The 17,050-nt window shown below is 31.3% G+C and overlaps 1 protein-coding gene across 8 annotated transcripts in view; it reads right to left on the bottom strand.

The window, feature by feature from the left end:
• The window catches only part of DENND1B (DENN domain containing 1B), a 260,965-nt gene that overhangs the window by 145,749 nt on the left and 98,166 nt on the right, over window positions 1-17,050 (bottom strand). For all 8 annotated transcript variants that reach the window (XM_077902342.1, XM_077902344.1, XM_077902343.1 and 5 more), the window contains 3 exons: window positions 15,613-15,662; window positions 13,535-13,654; window positions 302-371 (listed from right to left, as the gene is read on the bottom strand). In XM_077902342.1, coding sequence (XP_077758468.1) covers window positions 302-371; window positions 13,535-13,654; window positions 15,613-15,662 — 240 coding nt within the window. The remainder of the gene's footprint in view (window positions 1-301; window positions 372-13,534; window positions 13,655-15,612; window positions 15,663-17,050) is intronic.

A 17,050-nucleotide genomic window follows, 5' to 3' on the forward strand; every position in this document is an offset into this window, starting at 1 on the left:
AGAAGAACAGATATTATACAATTCTACTTACATGAGGTGCATAGGCAAATTCAAGTAGGCAGAAAATACAATGATTGTTGTCAGGGATCAAGGGAGGAGAAAGGAAAATTATTGTTCAATGGGGCACAGCGTTTCAATTTGGGAAGACAGAAAAGTTCTAGAGATGATGCCGATGGCTGCACAGAATGTGAATGTGCTTAATGACGTAGAACTGTACACTTCAAGATAATTAAAATGGTAAATTTTATGTTACATGTATTTTACAACATTAGAAAAAATTTAGGGGAAAAACATAGCTTACCAGTTCCTTAGCCAAGTAATCTGCCAGAGTATTTAGAAGCTTGTAATATACTTCAAACCATGGCAGGTAACTGTAAAAAACAAAACAAAAAAACTTGAAAAATGTATACACATATACTATTTAGAACCGATACATATATTATTTAGAATCAAGAAAAGAGATAACAAACATTAAATTTGTTTTATTTCAAACAGCTTAATCCTGGATGGCAGAAAAGAACTATATCCATGTTCTCCTTAATGTTACAGTAAAATTTTATTATTATCTATTAATAATTTTCACAAAATAGTAATCATCCAAAGTTCTATTATAAAATTTATTCATTACACACTTCTATTTTATATCTGTAGTAAAATTATGTAATCCTATATCATGGTATACATAGAATGAGTGCACCATAAGCACTCAGAGAATAAAAGTTAACCACTGTAATAAAATATAATACAAAATAAAAACTAATTTTAAAATGCTTTCAAAATAAAGACATAATTATTTCTTATTATGATTACTAAAGTCACTATATAATTCAATAGAATTATGTGCCTAGTCAATTATTTTGAAACTGATGTTCAAGTAGGATAATAAATTTCAAAGTAAACATCAATATAAATAACAAAGTCTATTTTAAAGTTGTAAAAAACTTTTCAATATCAAAAATACATATAATTGAAAATTCATTTTGATTCACCTTACTAGATACAAATATAACTAATTTTTATGTAAGCAAAATAGAATTGTCCAAAATTCAATTATACACAAAAAATCTGTACTCCTTATTACAAATTAAGATATTAGTACATTTAAAATCTATTCAAAGGTTAATTGTTCATTAAAATGCATGCTCTTCACATAGAAGTATATAGTAAACCATAGAAACACCAGTGTATTAAGTATTAAGTAACAAAAACTTTTTTTTTAAAGAATTACTACATAAGACTACTTTCTAGAAGAAAACAGTATGATGTTTTTACTATATAACTGTACCCTGACAAGAGTACATGTATATAAATTAAAACTTTTCATTTAAAAATCAATGAATAGAGCTTAGAAAACAACATTCTATCTGCATTTTTTCATATAATGTCTGATTTATTAATGGCTATGAATGATGCTTTTTGATTCAAGAGTAACCTAAAGTTACAACAGAAGAGCAGTGGGGTATAGTCTCTTTATTCAGTAGAACTGTTATAGAGTTCTTTAAAATAATAATAATTACTATTAATGATAATAAAAGGTGACATAAAAGATGCCTATGATATTTTAAACTACTAACTTCTGGTTAAATCTAGTATATTGAAGACACACATTTATCTCTGTGCTGTTTGGAAATGACACTAAAACGATAGTAAATGAATAAAAAGGGTATAAATTAATAAGGATAAGAGAAATGAAGAAAAAAGCAAAAAGAGAGCAACACAACTGAAAGGTTTTGTAAAGATGAAACGGAAACAAAGAATGATACCTGACTTAGCAAAATACAGAACACCAAAACCTAGGTGGCAATAAAAGAGAAAATGACCAGTAGCTGGAATATTTGTACCCCACTCCTCAGGATCCTGAAACACTGGTCTGGGAATCTCTTTAAAAACCCTCAGAGGTCCTATTTTCTAGGAATGAAATCCACCACTGTACATACAAAGTTTCTAATTCAGTTTGGTGCCTCTATCTTAAATATAAATGAAGGGCTCAACCACTAGATATTAGAGAAATATATACAGACATGAATACAAACATAAAAGGAACTCCAAGTAAACACACAATACAAGCAGCAGATTAGAACTCTAAAAAGTTATCATTAATATTCTTAGGAGCTTAATATAGAAAGAGATGCTACTAGATAAGATGAAATCTAAAAAAAAGAGATGAAAAAAATTCTGGACAAGAAAGAACTTTTAGACATTCAAAATATAAAAGTTGAAAAAAATTAATATCAATAGAAAGATTAGAAATTAAATCAAGAATATCTCCTAGCAACTAGAATAAAGAGATAAACCAATGGATAATAGGAGAATAAATATTAAAATATCAGGGCATCAATCTCAACGATATAAGAAACAAATCTAAACTCATGGAAGAAAAGTTCTATTTAGGAATAAATTGTACAAAGGTCTAAGGAGCAAAGTACGGCCTTGGGGAACTGGAAAATCAGAAGTTAGTACTGGTATTCTTAATTTTCTTATTTAAATGATTCAACTCTCTAACTCTAGTGCCTAGATTACTATTCTACTATACCTCTCACCAAAAAAGAAAAAAGATTAATAATAGTATTTTTAAATTTTCAACTCAATACCATGCAAATTACCACATCTTATTTTCTACACTCATTATAACTCAACGAAATAATTTTCATGGAGAATGTTCTTCTACTAAAGCACACTACACTTCCTTGGACAGAGTGCCATTTCTTTCACATATGCAAGCATTTCATATTCATATTTCAACTTTTAATGGCCTGAAGAAAGTGTTATTTCAGGAAAATTTCAGTATGTCATGTAGTTCAAATCTGTATGTTCACATTAAGAGGAGACCTAATCTATTCAATGAGCATGCTGATCTGTTTCTGTCTTGTTCTCAAAAATGTCTAAATAAAGCAAAATTTATTGATTTTAGATAGTTGCACGTCTACCTGTTAATTCTTACACTGTCATTACCACCTTACTCAAATAATGTGAAACTTTTTTGACCTTAATTCTTCCTTCCTGGACCATTATAAAAATAAAAATTACAATAAATATCTGATAACTCTAAGTTACTACAAAGTGAGATAATCTTTGTCTACACAAGAATTCTTTTTGCCTTGAATGCTTCTCTTTTTTTTAAGTTCTTATTTTAATTCCTGTTAGTTAACATACAGTGTTATATTAGCTTCAGGTGTACAATACAGTAAGTGAAGAGTTCCATACATCACCTGGTGTCATCACAACAAATAAATTCCTTAATCCCCATCGCCAATTTAACCCAACTACCCACCACTCTCCCCTATGGTATCATCAGATTGTTCTTTATCATTAAGAGTCTGTTTCTTGCTTTATCTCTCCCTCTATTTTTTCTCCTTGTTTTGTTTCTTAAATTCCACATATGAGTGAAATCATACGGTATTTGTCTTTGACTTATTTCACTTAGCATTATACTCTCTAGGTCCATCCATGTCATTGCAAATAGAAAGAGTTCATACTTTTTATGGCTGAATAATACTCCATTATTTATTTATATATATAAATATCACATCTTTATCAATTCATCTATTGATGGACATTTGGGCTGACAATACATTGTCTATTGTAAATAATGCTAATATAAACACAGAGGTGTGTGTATATCCAGTTGAATTAGTGTTCTTGTACTCTTTGAGTAAATACCCAGTAGTGCAACTGCTGGATCACATAGTAGTTTTATTTTTGACTTTCTGAGGAATCTCCATACTGTTTTCCACAGTGCTGCACCAGTTTGTAGTCCCACCAACAGTGCAAATACTTTTCTGTGTTCTGGTTTTTTCATCTTTACATTAGTTTTCATTAGTTTTCTTCCCCTCTCCATTTTCTTTCAAATTGTGAAGATTAACTGAAACAATGTTTCACAAAAGCTAATTTATATAAATATAATTTATCTGTAAGATTATTTAACTGTTTTTGAAAATAAAACAAATTGAATTAAGTAATATTTAGATTACTTCTCAAAACGTAATAGTTCTTATTTGTGCTAAATATTTTGTTATCTATGTAATCAATGCTATTTTTTATAATCTCCAAGAATACCAATTCTGGCTGAACTTCATCCTGGTACCAGATTACGTTTGTTCTTAATACAGGATATGTTGGATTTTGTTCTTATCTTCATTCTTTTAATCATCAGATTCAACACTCAATTCTATTATGTTTATAGCACTGCTAGACACTATGATGTTTTATAACTACCTCTAATATGATTTCATCTATAAATCAGACTTTTAAAAAAAAAAACTATTGCAACAAAGTTGCAATAGAACATGGAACTAGTCAGTTCTATGTCCTATGTCTATCTAGGGAGAAGACAGCAGAATCTAAGGGATGACATTCTGTATGTTAAAATAATTGGAAGAACAGGGAATAAAACTTTTTAAACACTAACTATATGTATGAAAACATGCTAGGTACTTTATCTCACTTAATTATTAAAATAATGCCATAATGTGTAATTGACTAAAGTAAAGCAACTTACCCAGGATCAGGGTCACAAAGTTACCAAATGGCAAGCCTGAGATTAGAACTCTTGATCCATCTGACTAAGCAATATTTGCTCAGGTGTTCTCTATAGATAGCCTATCACCCAATGCAGGCATGTAGTTCTATATCTAATCTTTGAATAAACATGTCCAATAACCAGACATTTTCAGGCAGCTAAATAAACTATGACAAAATATATTCTGGCTTAATCTTAAACCAGTCTACTTATAATTTCTGTCCACTGAAGCAAATTCTATCTTCCAAATCTGTTTAACTAATATTCAGAGCATTACTTTTATGCCTTTCAAATTATATTTTGTTCATATGGGTGAATTTCTCAGCAGATAAAGATCTGTTTAACTTTTTTATCTAATATATTGGTAATTCCTTCCAATTGTAGATGTTAGTACTGCTTCTACGTTTATCATTGCGGATAAAAATTTTAAAAAGGATATGGCCCTCAATATAGTACAAGATCCCTCTCAAAATAACATAAGTCTATCTACCAATAATCTAAGTATGATATTTTAACCAATAGAAGGACTCATAACTTCATTATCTATTATCTAGGCAATATTTTTCTCTCTACATAATTTGTTCATGAGAGAGAGTGGAAGACTCTAATTTTTACAGCACTGCCTGATACACCAGTGTCATCATGAAGAACTGAGTTTAGTTACACACAACATGCATTTTATAACATATACTGATTCTTGGTGATAACAATTCCTTCTTAAGAATGGAAGTCATTCATATTTTTAAATAAAAACATCATATATCAAAGTGGAGCTATTCTGTAACCTAGTCATGCTCCTAGAAATGTCAGGGAAGCTGGAACATTTTCTGTTGCTAATAAACAATAGCATCTAGAGTAGAGGGTGTAAACTGACTACTTGCACACTATCTCTAGCCCATGGGCATATTTTGTTTAGTCAACACCCCCTTGTTTAATCAAATAAGTTGCCAGCTTCTAAATCTGAGATAATTCCCTTAAAGATCTGGATTTCTTGTTCCTCTTAAAAATCAAAAGAACTGGTCACATATTTTTCACTCTGTACCTAGAGCTGTGTAATGGCTTTTGTCTTTGCATATGGCATGTCCTATCTGAATCACCACACTAACCCCAACTTCTAACTGTCAGACACTTACCCTACATATCTCATTTGAATTCCTTCCTGGTCCCTGTAAGTAATTGCATCCACAATCCTTGATATGAAGCAACTACTCAACAGGAAGTCCTGCTCATTCTTTTATATGACAAAGAAAATGGTTTGGAGTACACAAAGTAGACAATAATTCAAATATTTAACAAGATTCCATTGTAAGTTTTATTTATTTTTTTAAGATTTCATTTATATATGCATGAGAGACAGAGAGAGAGAGGCAGAGACATAGGCAGAGGAAACATCAAGCTCCCTTCGGGGAGCCTGATGTGGAATTCAATCCTAGGACCCCAGGCAAAGGCTCAACCACTGAGCCACCCAGGTGTCCCTACACTGTAAATTTTAAAGACAAAATGTATAGCAAAAATAACATCTATATTATAAATGTTATAGATTTATAAAACATTATAAATTATATAAACTTACCTCACTGGGTAAGAAATGTTATTCTCAGGTTTTTATTTCTGTGGCTTTTTAGATAATTTCAAACAATATATGTTCAAAGCTATTTCTCACTAATATATAAGCCCTTAAACTGATTATCAATAAGTTAAAATATTTTTTCACTAAATTTTATAGACTCAAAGACAGTAAAAATTTGTTCTCTTACAACCAACCACAAAAATCCTAGAAAGTTAAAAAACTGTACTCAACATACTATAATGGCTTAATATTTTACCTGAATCTTATAAAACCTGAAAATGTAATTTTCTTAACAAAGAATAATTGACTCTCATAGTCTTACACACATATATAAATGTAAAACATTAAGACCAATTATTTCTTAAGAAGTCAAGAGATTCTTCAAAGTTTAGTTATAAGACTATTTTCTTAATTTTTCATAAAGACATAAAGCAAAACACAGAGTATATATAAAGTCATGAATCCATTTTGTGGCAGTAAGAAGACTTCCCCCCCACACTTGTGCTTCCACTATAGGGCTGATAAAACTTTTACATTCAAAAGTCAAAGGTTAAATAAAGGAAAGGAAATGTTTTTTGTCAAATAGTCAGGTAACCACTAACAGTCTAAGTGATCAGCAGGAACCTTAACTTATAGTAATCAAATAAAACTAAGGAAACTGCCTTTCCGTAGAAAAACGTCTAATGTCTAGAGGCTGTTTTTCTGTCTGGAAAATTGACACAAAATGTGTAAAATTGAAACATTCTGCTTCTAAGGGATTTGCCCAAAGGAAGAGTGTGAAAGCTTCAAGTTTGGTATGAGTTAAAGGGGGGAAGGGGAAGGGACTACAAAGGTCCTAAACATCAATCTGTCTTCCTTATTAGGGTATTTCATTTAGAACCATTGGCAACAATTTTATAGTTCTAAAATTATGTGAATCAAATTAGGAAAAAAAAGTTATTTCTTGCATTTTTGTTAGCCTGTGAAAGCAATTCTAAATACAAACAATGGCAAGATTTAAATTAGTAATATCTCAGGATATTTTTGAAATCTTATTTAAAGCTAAAATAGATATGTCATGGAAAGAGCTAAAGCACACAACCTCGGCTGAAAATTCAAAGTTAAACACCAACTTTTGTACCTGATTTTACCTTGTATTAAAATTTTTAACCATCCTTAATGTATCTCATTTTCATTATGACTTTTAAGGACCTGAAATGTTTTAAACTTTTCAATATCAACAAAACTCAAGAGATATTTATATTTTTCATGTACAATTTAAATCATTCAAATACAAAAACTAGAAGGTAATATAAATGAATTTTTTGTTAAGATAACATTCAATCACAATAAGAAAGATAAGAGAAATATTAATTTGCATCTAAAAATCTTAAATCATTTAATGAGAATGACCTTAATTAATTAATCCAGTATTATCTCACAATAGAATACTAGAATATTGCATGATTCAATATAAATGCACTAGTTTTACATGAGACAGCATCATGGGCAAGGTATTATGATTTTTCATATTCAAAAGTCAAAATATATTCCAGGTAAAGATATAAATAACTTATTTTAAAAACTATAATCAGAAAAGAAATTATCTTTGTGCTAAATCTCAACTTTTAAGGAAAAAAACACTGAAATGACCAACTGTCAGCTTGAGCATGTGCAAAAACTCTCAACACTTAAAGAGGATACTATGAAAGCCTTGGAAGTTTTTCCGATTTATAAACTGCTTTACATGCATTCATTCATTTACAAATTGTGACTAAAGCCTACAGTTAATTATTTAGTTTGCTATCCAATAGAAAGATTTGTAAATGTATCTAAACAAGTCATAGAAATGACAGGAGTGAAATACCAAAATTTAAGTAACAGTTAGGTGTTACAAATACAAGTCCTTTATTTTCTTGTTTAAACTTCTCTCAATCATCTAGATTTTCCTTAATAAAAATATTACTTTTGTTATCAGAAAAACATGGATAAAGACATAATTTTCTATGTATTGCTTATGCAAGTATTTTGTCATTTTTCTAAAATTCTAGCCTAGTAAAGGCTAAACTCTAAATAGCCTTCGAATTAAGGCTAACCTCTAAAAAGCCTTAGAATTAAGGCTAAACTCTAAAAAGCCTTCGAATTAAGGCTGAATTCTAAGACCAGGATACTCCCACAAAACCAAATGCAAACATTACTCCAAAAGTATTGGACACCTAGCTACCAGTTAATACTCAGAATACTAGCATAGGTGAGTCTCTCACAACCCCTGCAAACACCACAGTTCGTAATTAACACACACACACACACACACACACACACACACACTAGCCTTCAAATGAAGACTTCTCATTGCTCTAACAAATTCTGCGAATAGTTCAGTGGATAATTCTATCTTCCTTCTTTACCTCAGAAAATTACTAGTTAAATTCTATGTCTTGGTTTTATATTGAAACTAAACAAATTTTCTTCCGTTACACCTTCAAAATACAACAGAATTAAACGAGTAGTGTTGGAAGAGAAACAAATAATAGGAAATAAATTACAGATGTAGTAGCATTTCTCCTGCCACCTCACAAACCGTTTCTGCTATGTTAAACATTTTGTGTTGAAATTATGGAAAAACACTAATCTCAAGCTCCACGATGGTGATGGGAAAGTCATTTCAGAAGCAGTATTTTTTTTCTCTTCCAAAGGCCATTCTTTCACACACTGTGACTCCAAATCTCAAGAGCACGGAATGAAACGACCCTTTTCATTCTTAATTCTGCTATACCACCATGATAAACTGACTGCCTTTGAAGTGCCTGTAATAAAACACACTAATAAAATAATCTCCTATCCTGCAAACAGACTATATATTTTACCTGACAAAAGATGATCTGGTTAAATTCCCACTGAGTTTTAATGCACTATTTATAGTTCTAACATCAGAATTTTAGAACACGGAAAAACTGATTAAAATGACTCATTCATCGTAAAAAAAAAAAAAAGGATAAATGCTGAAGTGCATAAAGTAAAAAAAAATGGAGATCAAAAAAATTGGAGATCTATTCTTCTAGTCTTTTTTATAGGTATAAACAACCCTATATTAATATGTAAATCTTTCTTATTGTTAACTACTTCTTAAAGTAAATACATTTACATACATAAATAAATTATTCTTTACAATGTAAGAACATGCCATAAATATTACTTTGACACTTCTCATAGTTTCACAATATATCATAAACATTTCTCTGAGTTAGAGTCTGTATGAGTACATAATTTTCCATGATAAATAATATTCCATTCTGTTTGTCATTCATTCATTAATTTATTTATTCAACAAATATCTATTAAGAATTCATTATGTGCTAGGCACTATTGTAGGCACTGGGAGAATAATCTATAAGTGAAAAAAAACAGAACATTCTGGTAGGGGGAGGCGGGGCTGCCAGGGGAGACTGGGAAATGTACCATAACATACCTAATCAATTCCTATTGAAGGACATTTATATCCCATTATTTGCTATTATAAACCACGCCATAATAGATAACTTTGTTCACACTTTACTGCTCTCTACTGGGAATATTCCTGAGATTTAAAATTCTAGAACTATAAATAACTGAATCAACGAGTATGAGATTTTAGAAATGTGATAGATATTATTAAATTTCTATTCTAAAGGTTATATCATGGTATAGTCCCACAAACAGTACATGACGTGTCTGTTTCCCCTCATGCTTATTTTGTTTAATTTCATTTCTGCCAATCTTAATGTGTTCATTTCTTTCATCTTTAGTAAGGCTGAGCATCATTCATAGGTGTATATGCTATTTAAATTTCCTCTGTGAATATATTACTCACATGTCTTTCTTATTCTTCAGTTCTGTGTCATAACTTGTAGCTACTTATCCTGTATCACAGCTATTAATTCTGTTACAGTGGCTATAAATATATTTCTACCAGTTAATTATTGGTATTTTCAATTTTCATATATTTGTCATCAAACAAAATCTTTTATCATTATACAGGCAAAAAAGCCAATCTTTTTGGCCTCAAGATTCAGTGGTAGTAGGCATATAAAGGCACTCATTGGGGATCCCTGGGTGGCTCAGCAGTTCAGCACCTGCCTTTGGCCCAGGGCATGATCCCGGAGTCCCAGAATCAGGTCCCACATGAGGCTTCCAGTATGGAGCCTGCTTCTTCCTCTGCCTGTGTCTCTGCCTCTCTCTCTCTCTCTCTATGTCTATCATGAATAATAAAATCTTTTAAAAAATAAAAAAAAAAAATAAAGGCACTCATGACTACAATAATTTTCATTTTTATTTATATATTTTGGGGAAGAGGGGCAGAAAGAGAGAGAATATCCCAAGCAGGCTCTATGCCTAGTGTGGAGCCTGACGTAGGGCTCAATCTCACAACTCTGAGATCATGACCAGAGCCGAAATCAAGAGTCAGATGCTCAATCGATTGAGCCACCCAGGAACTTCTACAGTAATTTTTTAAAATCAACAATGTTTTCTTCCAGTATGTTTAAAGTTTTATCCTCCTTTTCAACAATTATAAAGTTAAATCTAAAGTGGGGGACACCTGATCTGGTTCATAGACAAACCAGGACTCAAAACACCATTATTCCCCTTAATATAGCACTTAAGAGATTTGTTAAAATTATTTTCACAAACATACATTAATTACCTATAGATAGGCATTTACCTATGATAGCTTTCTGAATAAGCTTCTGAATTCCATTATATTTTCATTATCTTTCACTATTAAAACAAAATAGTCTTTAATTTACTGGCTATTCTCAACATAGTACACTGTCTTTCAGGACAAAGATTATGTTATGCCATTAAAATCATGAGATGGCAACTTTTGAAAATTTCCCAGGGAAAAATAAGCTGGAGAAGAGAATTTTCTCATTTTAAGATTCTCCTCTGTTTTTTTCATAAAGCTTTGCTAACTATTTCTTAATCTACCAGAAAGCACTATCACATGACAAAAATAAACAAATATAAAAACAACCTTCTTTAAAAAATATAAAACAACCAATAATGCATACTGTGAAAAGTTTTCCTTATTGGCATATATGATTTTATTTTTTTATTACATTTATACAGTAAAGCCTTATTTCCTGTAGTAAAACTGTCCCAAATTCAAAGAGTACTAAGACACTCAGGTGTTCTTCCACATAAACAAGTTTGATAGCAATAACTTGATTACTGTAACTGTTTTAGAATCTTTCCTACAAATTAATGACCCTGGTTGGAGATATGAATACTGTATCAATCTTTCAGGAATTTAACAAATAGCTTCAGTTCATGTTTGTGCAAATATTTTGAAATAATGTAGGCTTTCCTAAATTTTAACAGAAATTTCTAAGAATGTTTATTCTATAAGCCCATTTTATAGGGACTATTCTGAACATTTAGTACCCATTTGTTAATTTTTAAAAGATTTTATTTATTTGAGAGAGAGAGAGAGAGAGAGAGAGAAAGCATGTGCATGCACATGCAGAGGCAGAAGGGGAGGGAGGGGGGAGAATCTTAAGCAGCCTTCACACTGAGTGAGGAACCCAACATAGGGCTACATCTCACAACCCATGAGATCACAACCTGAGCCGAAACCAAGAGTCAGACACTTAAGTGACTGAGCTACCTGGGCACCCCACTATTTGCTAATTATCAATAGGTTCAGTATATTCAAAATATTTTAAGAATTAAAAACAAAGACAAAAGTTCATTCTCTTCAATTATGAATATCAGGAACTCATTTTAGAGGCCGCGAGGTAAAGTTGTAAAATGCAGGTTCAAATATTACAGAAAACTGATGTCTATAACTTATTCTCAACTGGGTCAGTAAAAACAACAATAAGAGAAAGATAAAGACTTTGCATGTATGTGTTTGTGCACGGAGGGGGAAGGAGAGGAAGGAGAAAAGCATGTTAACAATTGTCAATATAGGGGATATATACACAAGAGTTCACTGCAGTAGTCTTAAATTTGGGGGGTAAACTTGACTTTTTTAATGAAAAGATTTAAAAATTCATAGAGAAAAAGTAGAAAGCACCAACAGCTTTGGTCTTTCTATTAGGACAAACATGCCTTGGGCAGAGTGATAAGGTTCTACTCCCCTTTAAAGTGTAGCTTTTGAACCTTTAGCATTAAACACAACAATAAAAGGAACCCTCCTCCCCATTTTCCATTCTGTCACCTCTACTCTCACTACACAACCAACTGGCTTCATATTATAAGAATCAACCTATAGTTTGAAGCATAATACTCTCCCAGATAAAATCTAAGTTTTAAATTCAGTTATTATCCAAATGAAAAAGTTGCTGCCTAAAGAAAGAATGAAGGAACATCCACATTCTAAGGTAAGCATTTACTTTCAAATAAAAATTGAAAAATCTTGCAGCTCTAACAAACGTTCCGGGTAAATTTATAACCTCAACCTCAACAAACGATATGAATGTAGCTAAACAGCAAATGAATAATTTCATATCAGAGTTTTCTCTGTAATATTTTAATTATCATATTAAATGTTATTTCTTCTCCTACAAACACTTCTGTATACAGAAGCTAGACTGACCAATATCTATATTATAATCATGGTATAGAATCCTATTTTTATGGAATAGATTTAGATTTCTGATTCATCAAGACATCATAAAGGGAAGCTAACTTTTTAGAGTCCTTCCTTGTCAACAGCCAGCATCTCAAGGCAAATGATGTAAGTGATTGAAGCAGGGCAGGTAGGACTTATGGCAAACTAGTAAATTCATGACACAGCTAAAAACCCACTGCTTAGTTCTGGCATACTGCTGCTACCAAGAAGTGCAAGACCACAATTAGCAAATATTCCCATTTAGCAAAAGAAATTAGAAATTTGAATTTTATGCAAGACTTCACTAAAATTATAAAGTTGGAAACCTCTTTAAAATTTTTTTAAATACCATATGGCCAAATAAAACATATCCAAACATTTTTTTGCCCAGAATCATCAGTTTACAACTTTGCTTTAAAGCAGTAATTCAAAAAAAAAATTCAAAAAAATAAAAAGTAAAAAATAAAAAAAAAAAAAAGCAGTAATTCACTTTCAAAAATCCAAATTCTGGCTCAGTGATAAAAAAGAGCATGTATTAATTTAATTGATTTTTTTGCATCCTGTTCAATAGATGAAACATATATATTATTTGGACTCACATCTTAATATTTAATTTTTCAAAAATAAACCCACAAAAACTAATCTTAAAAGAGTCATTCTTTCAAGAAAAAATTTACTGTTACTGGTAAATCTTTAAATCTAATTGATGCTATATATAGAAAATAAAGTTATTTTTCAATTTACTTGGATCTAGAGAAAACAAATTAAGAATATTATATGCATATTTTAAGCATCCTAAGCATAACAAAGTAGAAAAGAAAGACACCATTAATGTATTAATGCATCTAATTTTCTTTTCACTACAAATACTTACCTAAGGATGCACAAGCAAATTTTGCCTCCTGATGTAAGTCTGCAGAATCCAAATCTCTGTTTACTTTCAATGTCTGTCAGTACAAAGGTAAAATGCTGTCCGACTTGATTTTGAGATACTCTAAAATACAGCAATATTATAAAACTTTAATGTGCTTTTTAAATGAGAATTTTCTTAAAGAAAAACAAAGCAAGACTTTATTTACATGTGTCATTGGTTTCACCTTCCCAATCCACTGGTTCTCAAATCTAGAACTAAGTTCTAAAACTAAAATGAGTGTGAAATGTGTAAACTAAGTCATGAGTCAAATATCACAGTAAGTTTTAACTCCCTCCAGGCTGAGCAATTAGGCATATACTAACCCGTTAATAGAGAATCATAACGTACTTCACTGTAAGTTTGCACATGCCTAAAAGTACTTCTAAAATATTTCATAAATCTGAAAATAGTATTACCGAGACTGTAGAAGTGAGAAGCAAGACATGATGACTGATTCTGTTCAACTCCAGTCTCTCTCATTGTGATTATTTTAAGACTGCTTAGACAGCAAATCAGGCTGCTTTAGCATCCAATGGCAGCCACCAGCACCTCTGTTTAATTGTTGCTTCTGGTGACATTCTCACCCAGTAGAGTTCCACAAAAATTACTATTAGCATTTTTCAGCATTCTCTTCTAGAGCTGCCTATATACTAAACACAGATTTCCAAGTACAAAATAAGAATACAGGTTCCACAGAAAAGCTTACTACAAAGAACTTTTTAGCTAATTGTTGACCTAGGTATCACAGTATCATGGTAGGAATCACACCACAGTGTAAGGTGCGCTATAAATCATTATACTGGATCCTTATCACCATTTAAAATACATAAAGACATTTCTTGTTACTATCATCTTGCCATTAGATAACCATAACTGAACATCTGCTTCCTGGTCTCAAGATAAAATATCCATGGCACCTAAATTTTGGTTCTAAAACAGGCACCAGAATTATGTAATTCCTTTACTACCACTGTGCCAACACTACCAACTATTTCCAACTGTCAGGAAACAGTGCATTTCAAATGCTGAACACTTAACAAATACAGATTTAAATGGATAGTTTTGAAAAATTTTTTGCAAACTTCAAGAACAACCTCTAGTTCCTGATGTGCCCTCTAGAGCCTGATGTTCACAATATATTTTCCAAGGCTTTTCTTCCTGTATTTTATCTTTGCTATTAAATTGAAAATTCTAACTTTAACAAGCACAACTGATGCCCCAGAAAGGAGGTATAAAAAGGGGTATCATTCATCAGCAATACTTACTAGTATCAATTAGCCCATCATTCAGAAGGCATTATCTTTAACATTGTAAAATTTCAGATTTTTACTAATCTTTACTTAAGCCAAATATTTTCCAAAAATAAATTTTGTTTTAAAACCCTTCATACCATACTCTTAAAAAAACTGATAATAGGGTGTGAAAATCACATGAAAAACAATAAATGATCTGTTTTTATGCTTAAAGGCCTATATATTCTGTGAAACTCCAACTACACACAGGTAATACTCTATTCATTCAGTATTTGTTCAGTAAAATACAAACATAATGAGATTTTCAAAACCGCTGGGAGGATTTCCCTGCAGCCTTCCATAATATTACACTATTTCTATACAGCTATTCTTGGGAGACAACTACCCATGAGTTTTACAATATCACACAGATGGTCTTTTCAATTAGGGTGAAGTGAGATAGAAACCAGGATATATACATCTAATTTTAAAAGACACAATACAAAGGCTCTGATTAGTAATATTTTTTTCTGCAGGTGCTTACAATATGTACCTGAAGAACAAAAGGAAGAAATGGAACCTTAGGACTTCTCCTAACTGGCCACAGTGGAAAAAACAAAGGATACAATGATGTAAGAAGGCTTTTTCCTTCCAAATATTATTTAATTTTGAAACTCAGGTCCTTTTGTTGTTATTGTTAGAAGCAGAGAAGAGAATGTACATTCCTTTTTATTAAAAAAACACAGGAGACAATTTTAAAATGCTAAGATGAGCTGAAGTTACTGTGAATGATGGCTGATACAGTACCTTTCAATGTCAAAGGGGAAACAGAACTTGGGCACACTCTGTAGTACTTCCTGCAAATGCAAATTAAAAAGAAAAAAGCTTTAGAATATTTTTAAAAATGCAGTTAAAACTTTTTTTTGAGACCTTTTCTAAGGGGAGAAAAAAAGTTTGTTTTTTGTTTTTTCTTAAGAAAAATAGCACAGGTTCCTAGACTAAAATAATTGATTATTAAAAAGGAATTAAGTTGGTGCTTTGGCAGATTGCACTGACAATGCCACGGAAGCCCCAGGAGGGAAAGGCCTGGCCTGAAGGGTATTAACACCCTTCACATCCCCGCTGGGATTCCCTTCAACAAGGCCATATGGATTTTACAAGAAGCACCGCACCATATGGGTAAGCTACGTCTGCTGCTACTTGTACCGCAGACTAGCCACAGGGACTTCTGACAGATCCTGGCTCAAAAATATAAATGTTGTTTCAATTAAAATGCAGGCAGAGAAAAGGGAATGAAGTTGGCAGCAGCATGAATTACTGAGAGGTATAACAACTCTACATGTCCCATAGTAAAACGGTTAAGAAAAAAAAAAAAGACTTTCTATAGCTAAAGAAACATTTTTGTATGTTTCAACTTTAGGTAAATTCAACAACAGTAACGCTAAGTTTATCTCAAATAACATGTCTCTAAAAAAATGTGTATCTAAAAATAAGCCTTTAAACGTAAAACAATATAGCTTCTATTCCGTGCACTTTCGTTTATGAGTTGCTTAATATGAAAATTATGTTTTAATTAAACATAGAAAATAATCTGCAGTGATTTTATAGCCATTATAAAATAATTTTAAAAGCTTTTAGAAATCACACATCTTATAATTATAACAAAATATGAATACCTGTCAGATACTTGGCAAAAAATACAAAAATATTTATTTTGTTATATATGAAAACAACATTAACTCTGATTCTAAAAGTTAAGTTTTAGAATTGAAGATAATATCATATTATAAGTTCAAAACTAGGTAATTTTACAAGACAAAGCAGAGATTTATGAAAATGTTTCCTATTAAAAAGAAAAAAGAGCAAATATCTTAATGCTGTAGTCACCCCCACCAAAAAATACTACCTCTTTACCAATAAAACTTACATCCAGAGAAACCATTAACACCTGCATATTTAAGCCTTCTACAGAATCATGGTATTGAGTGTTTTAACGTAAAATTTATCATGTTCTTTTAAAATGTAGACTGCAATAAGGTATTAACTAATAATAAAACATTGTAAAATTCCAAAGCTAATACCTAAGAAAGCTTCAAGACCTTAAAACATTGAAGCAGAAAGAAAAGCAGCATGTAAAAGAAGCAATCCTTCTATCTTTAAAGCAGAGTACCCTGGTTTGCTTATGAACACGTAACTGAACACTGAAAACAGTTCACTACAAATAAGAACAGTTCATCTGTCCATT

Source organism: Canis aureus, chromosome 6, assembly GCF_053574225.1.
Source record: "Canis aureus isolate CA01 chromosome 6, VMU_Caureus_v.1.0, whole genome shotgun sequence".
In the NCBI taxonomy this organism is placed as follows: domain Eukaryota; kingdom Metazoa; phylum Chordata; class Mammalia; order Carnivora; family Canidae; genus Canis; species Canis aureus.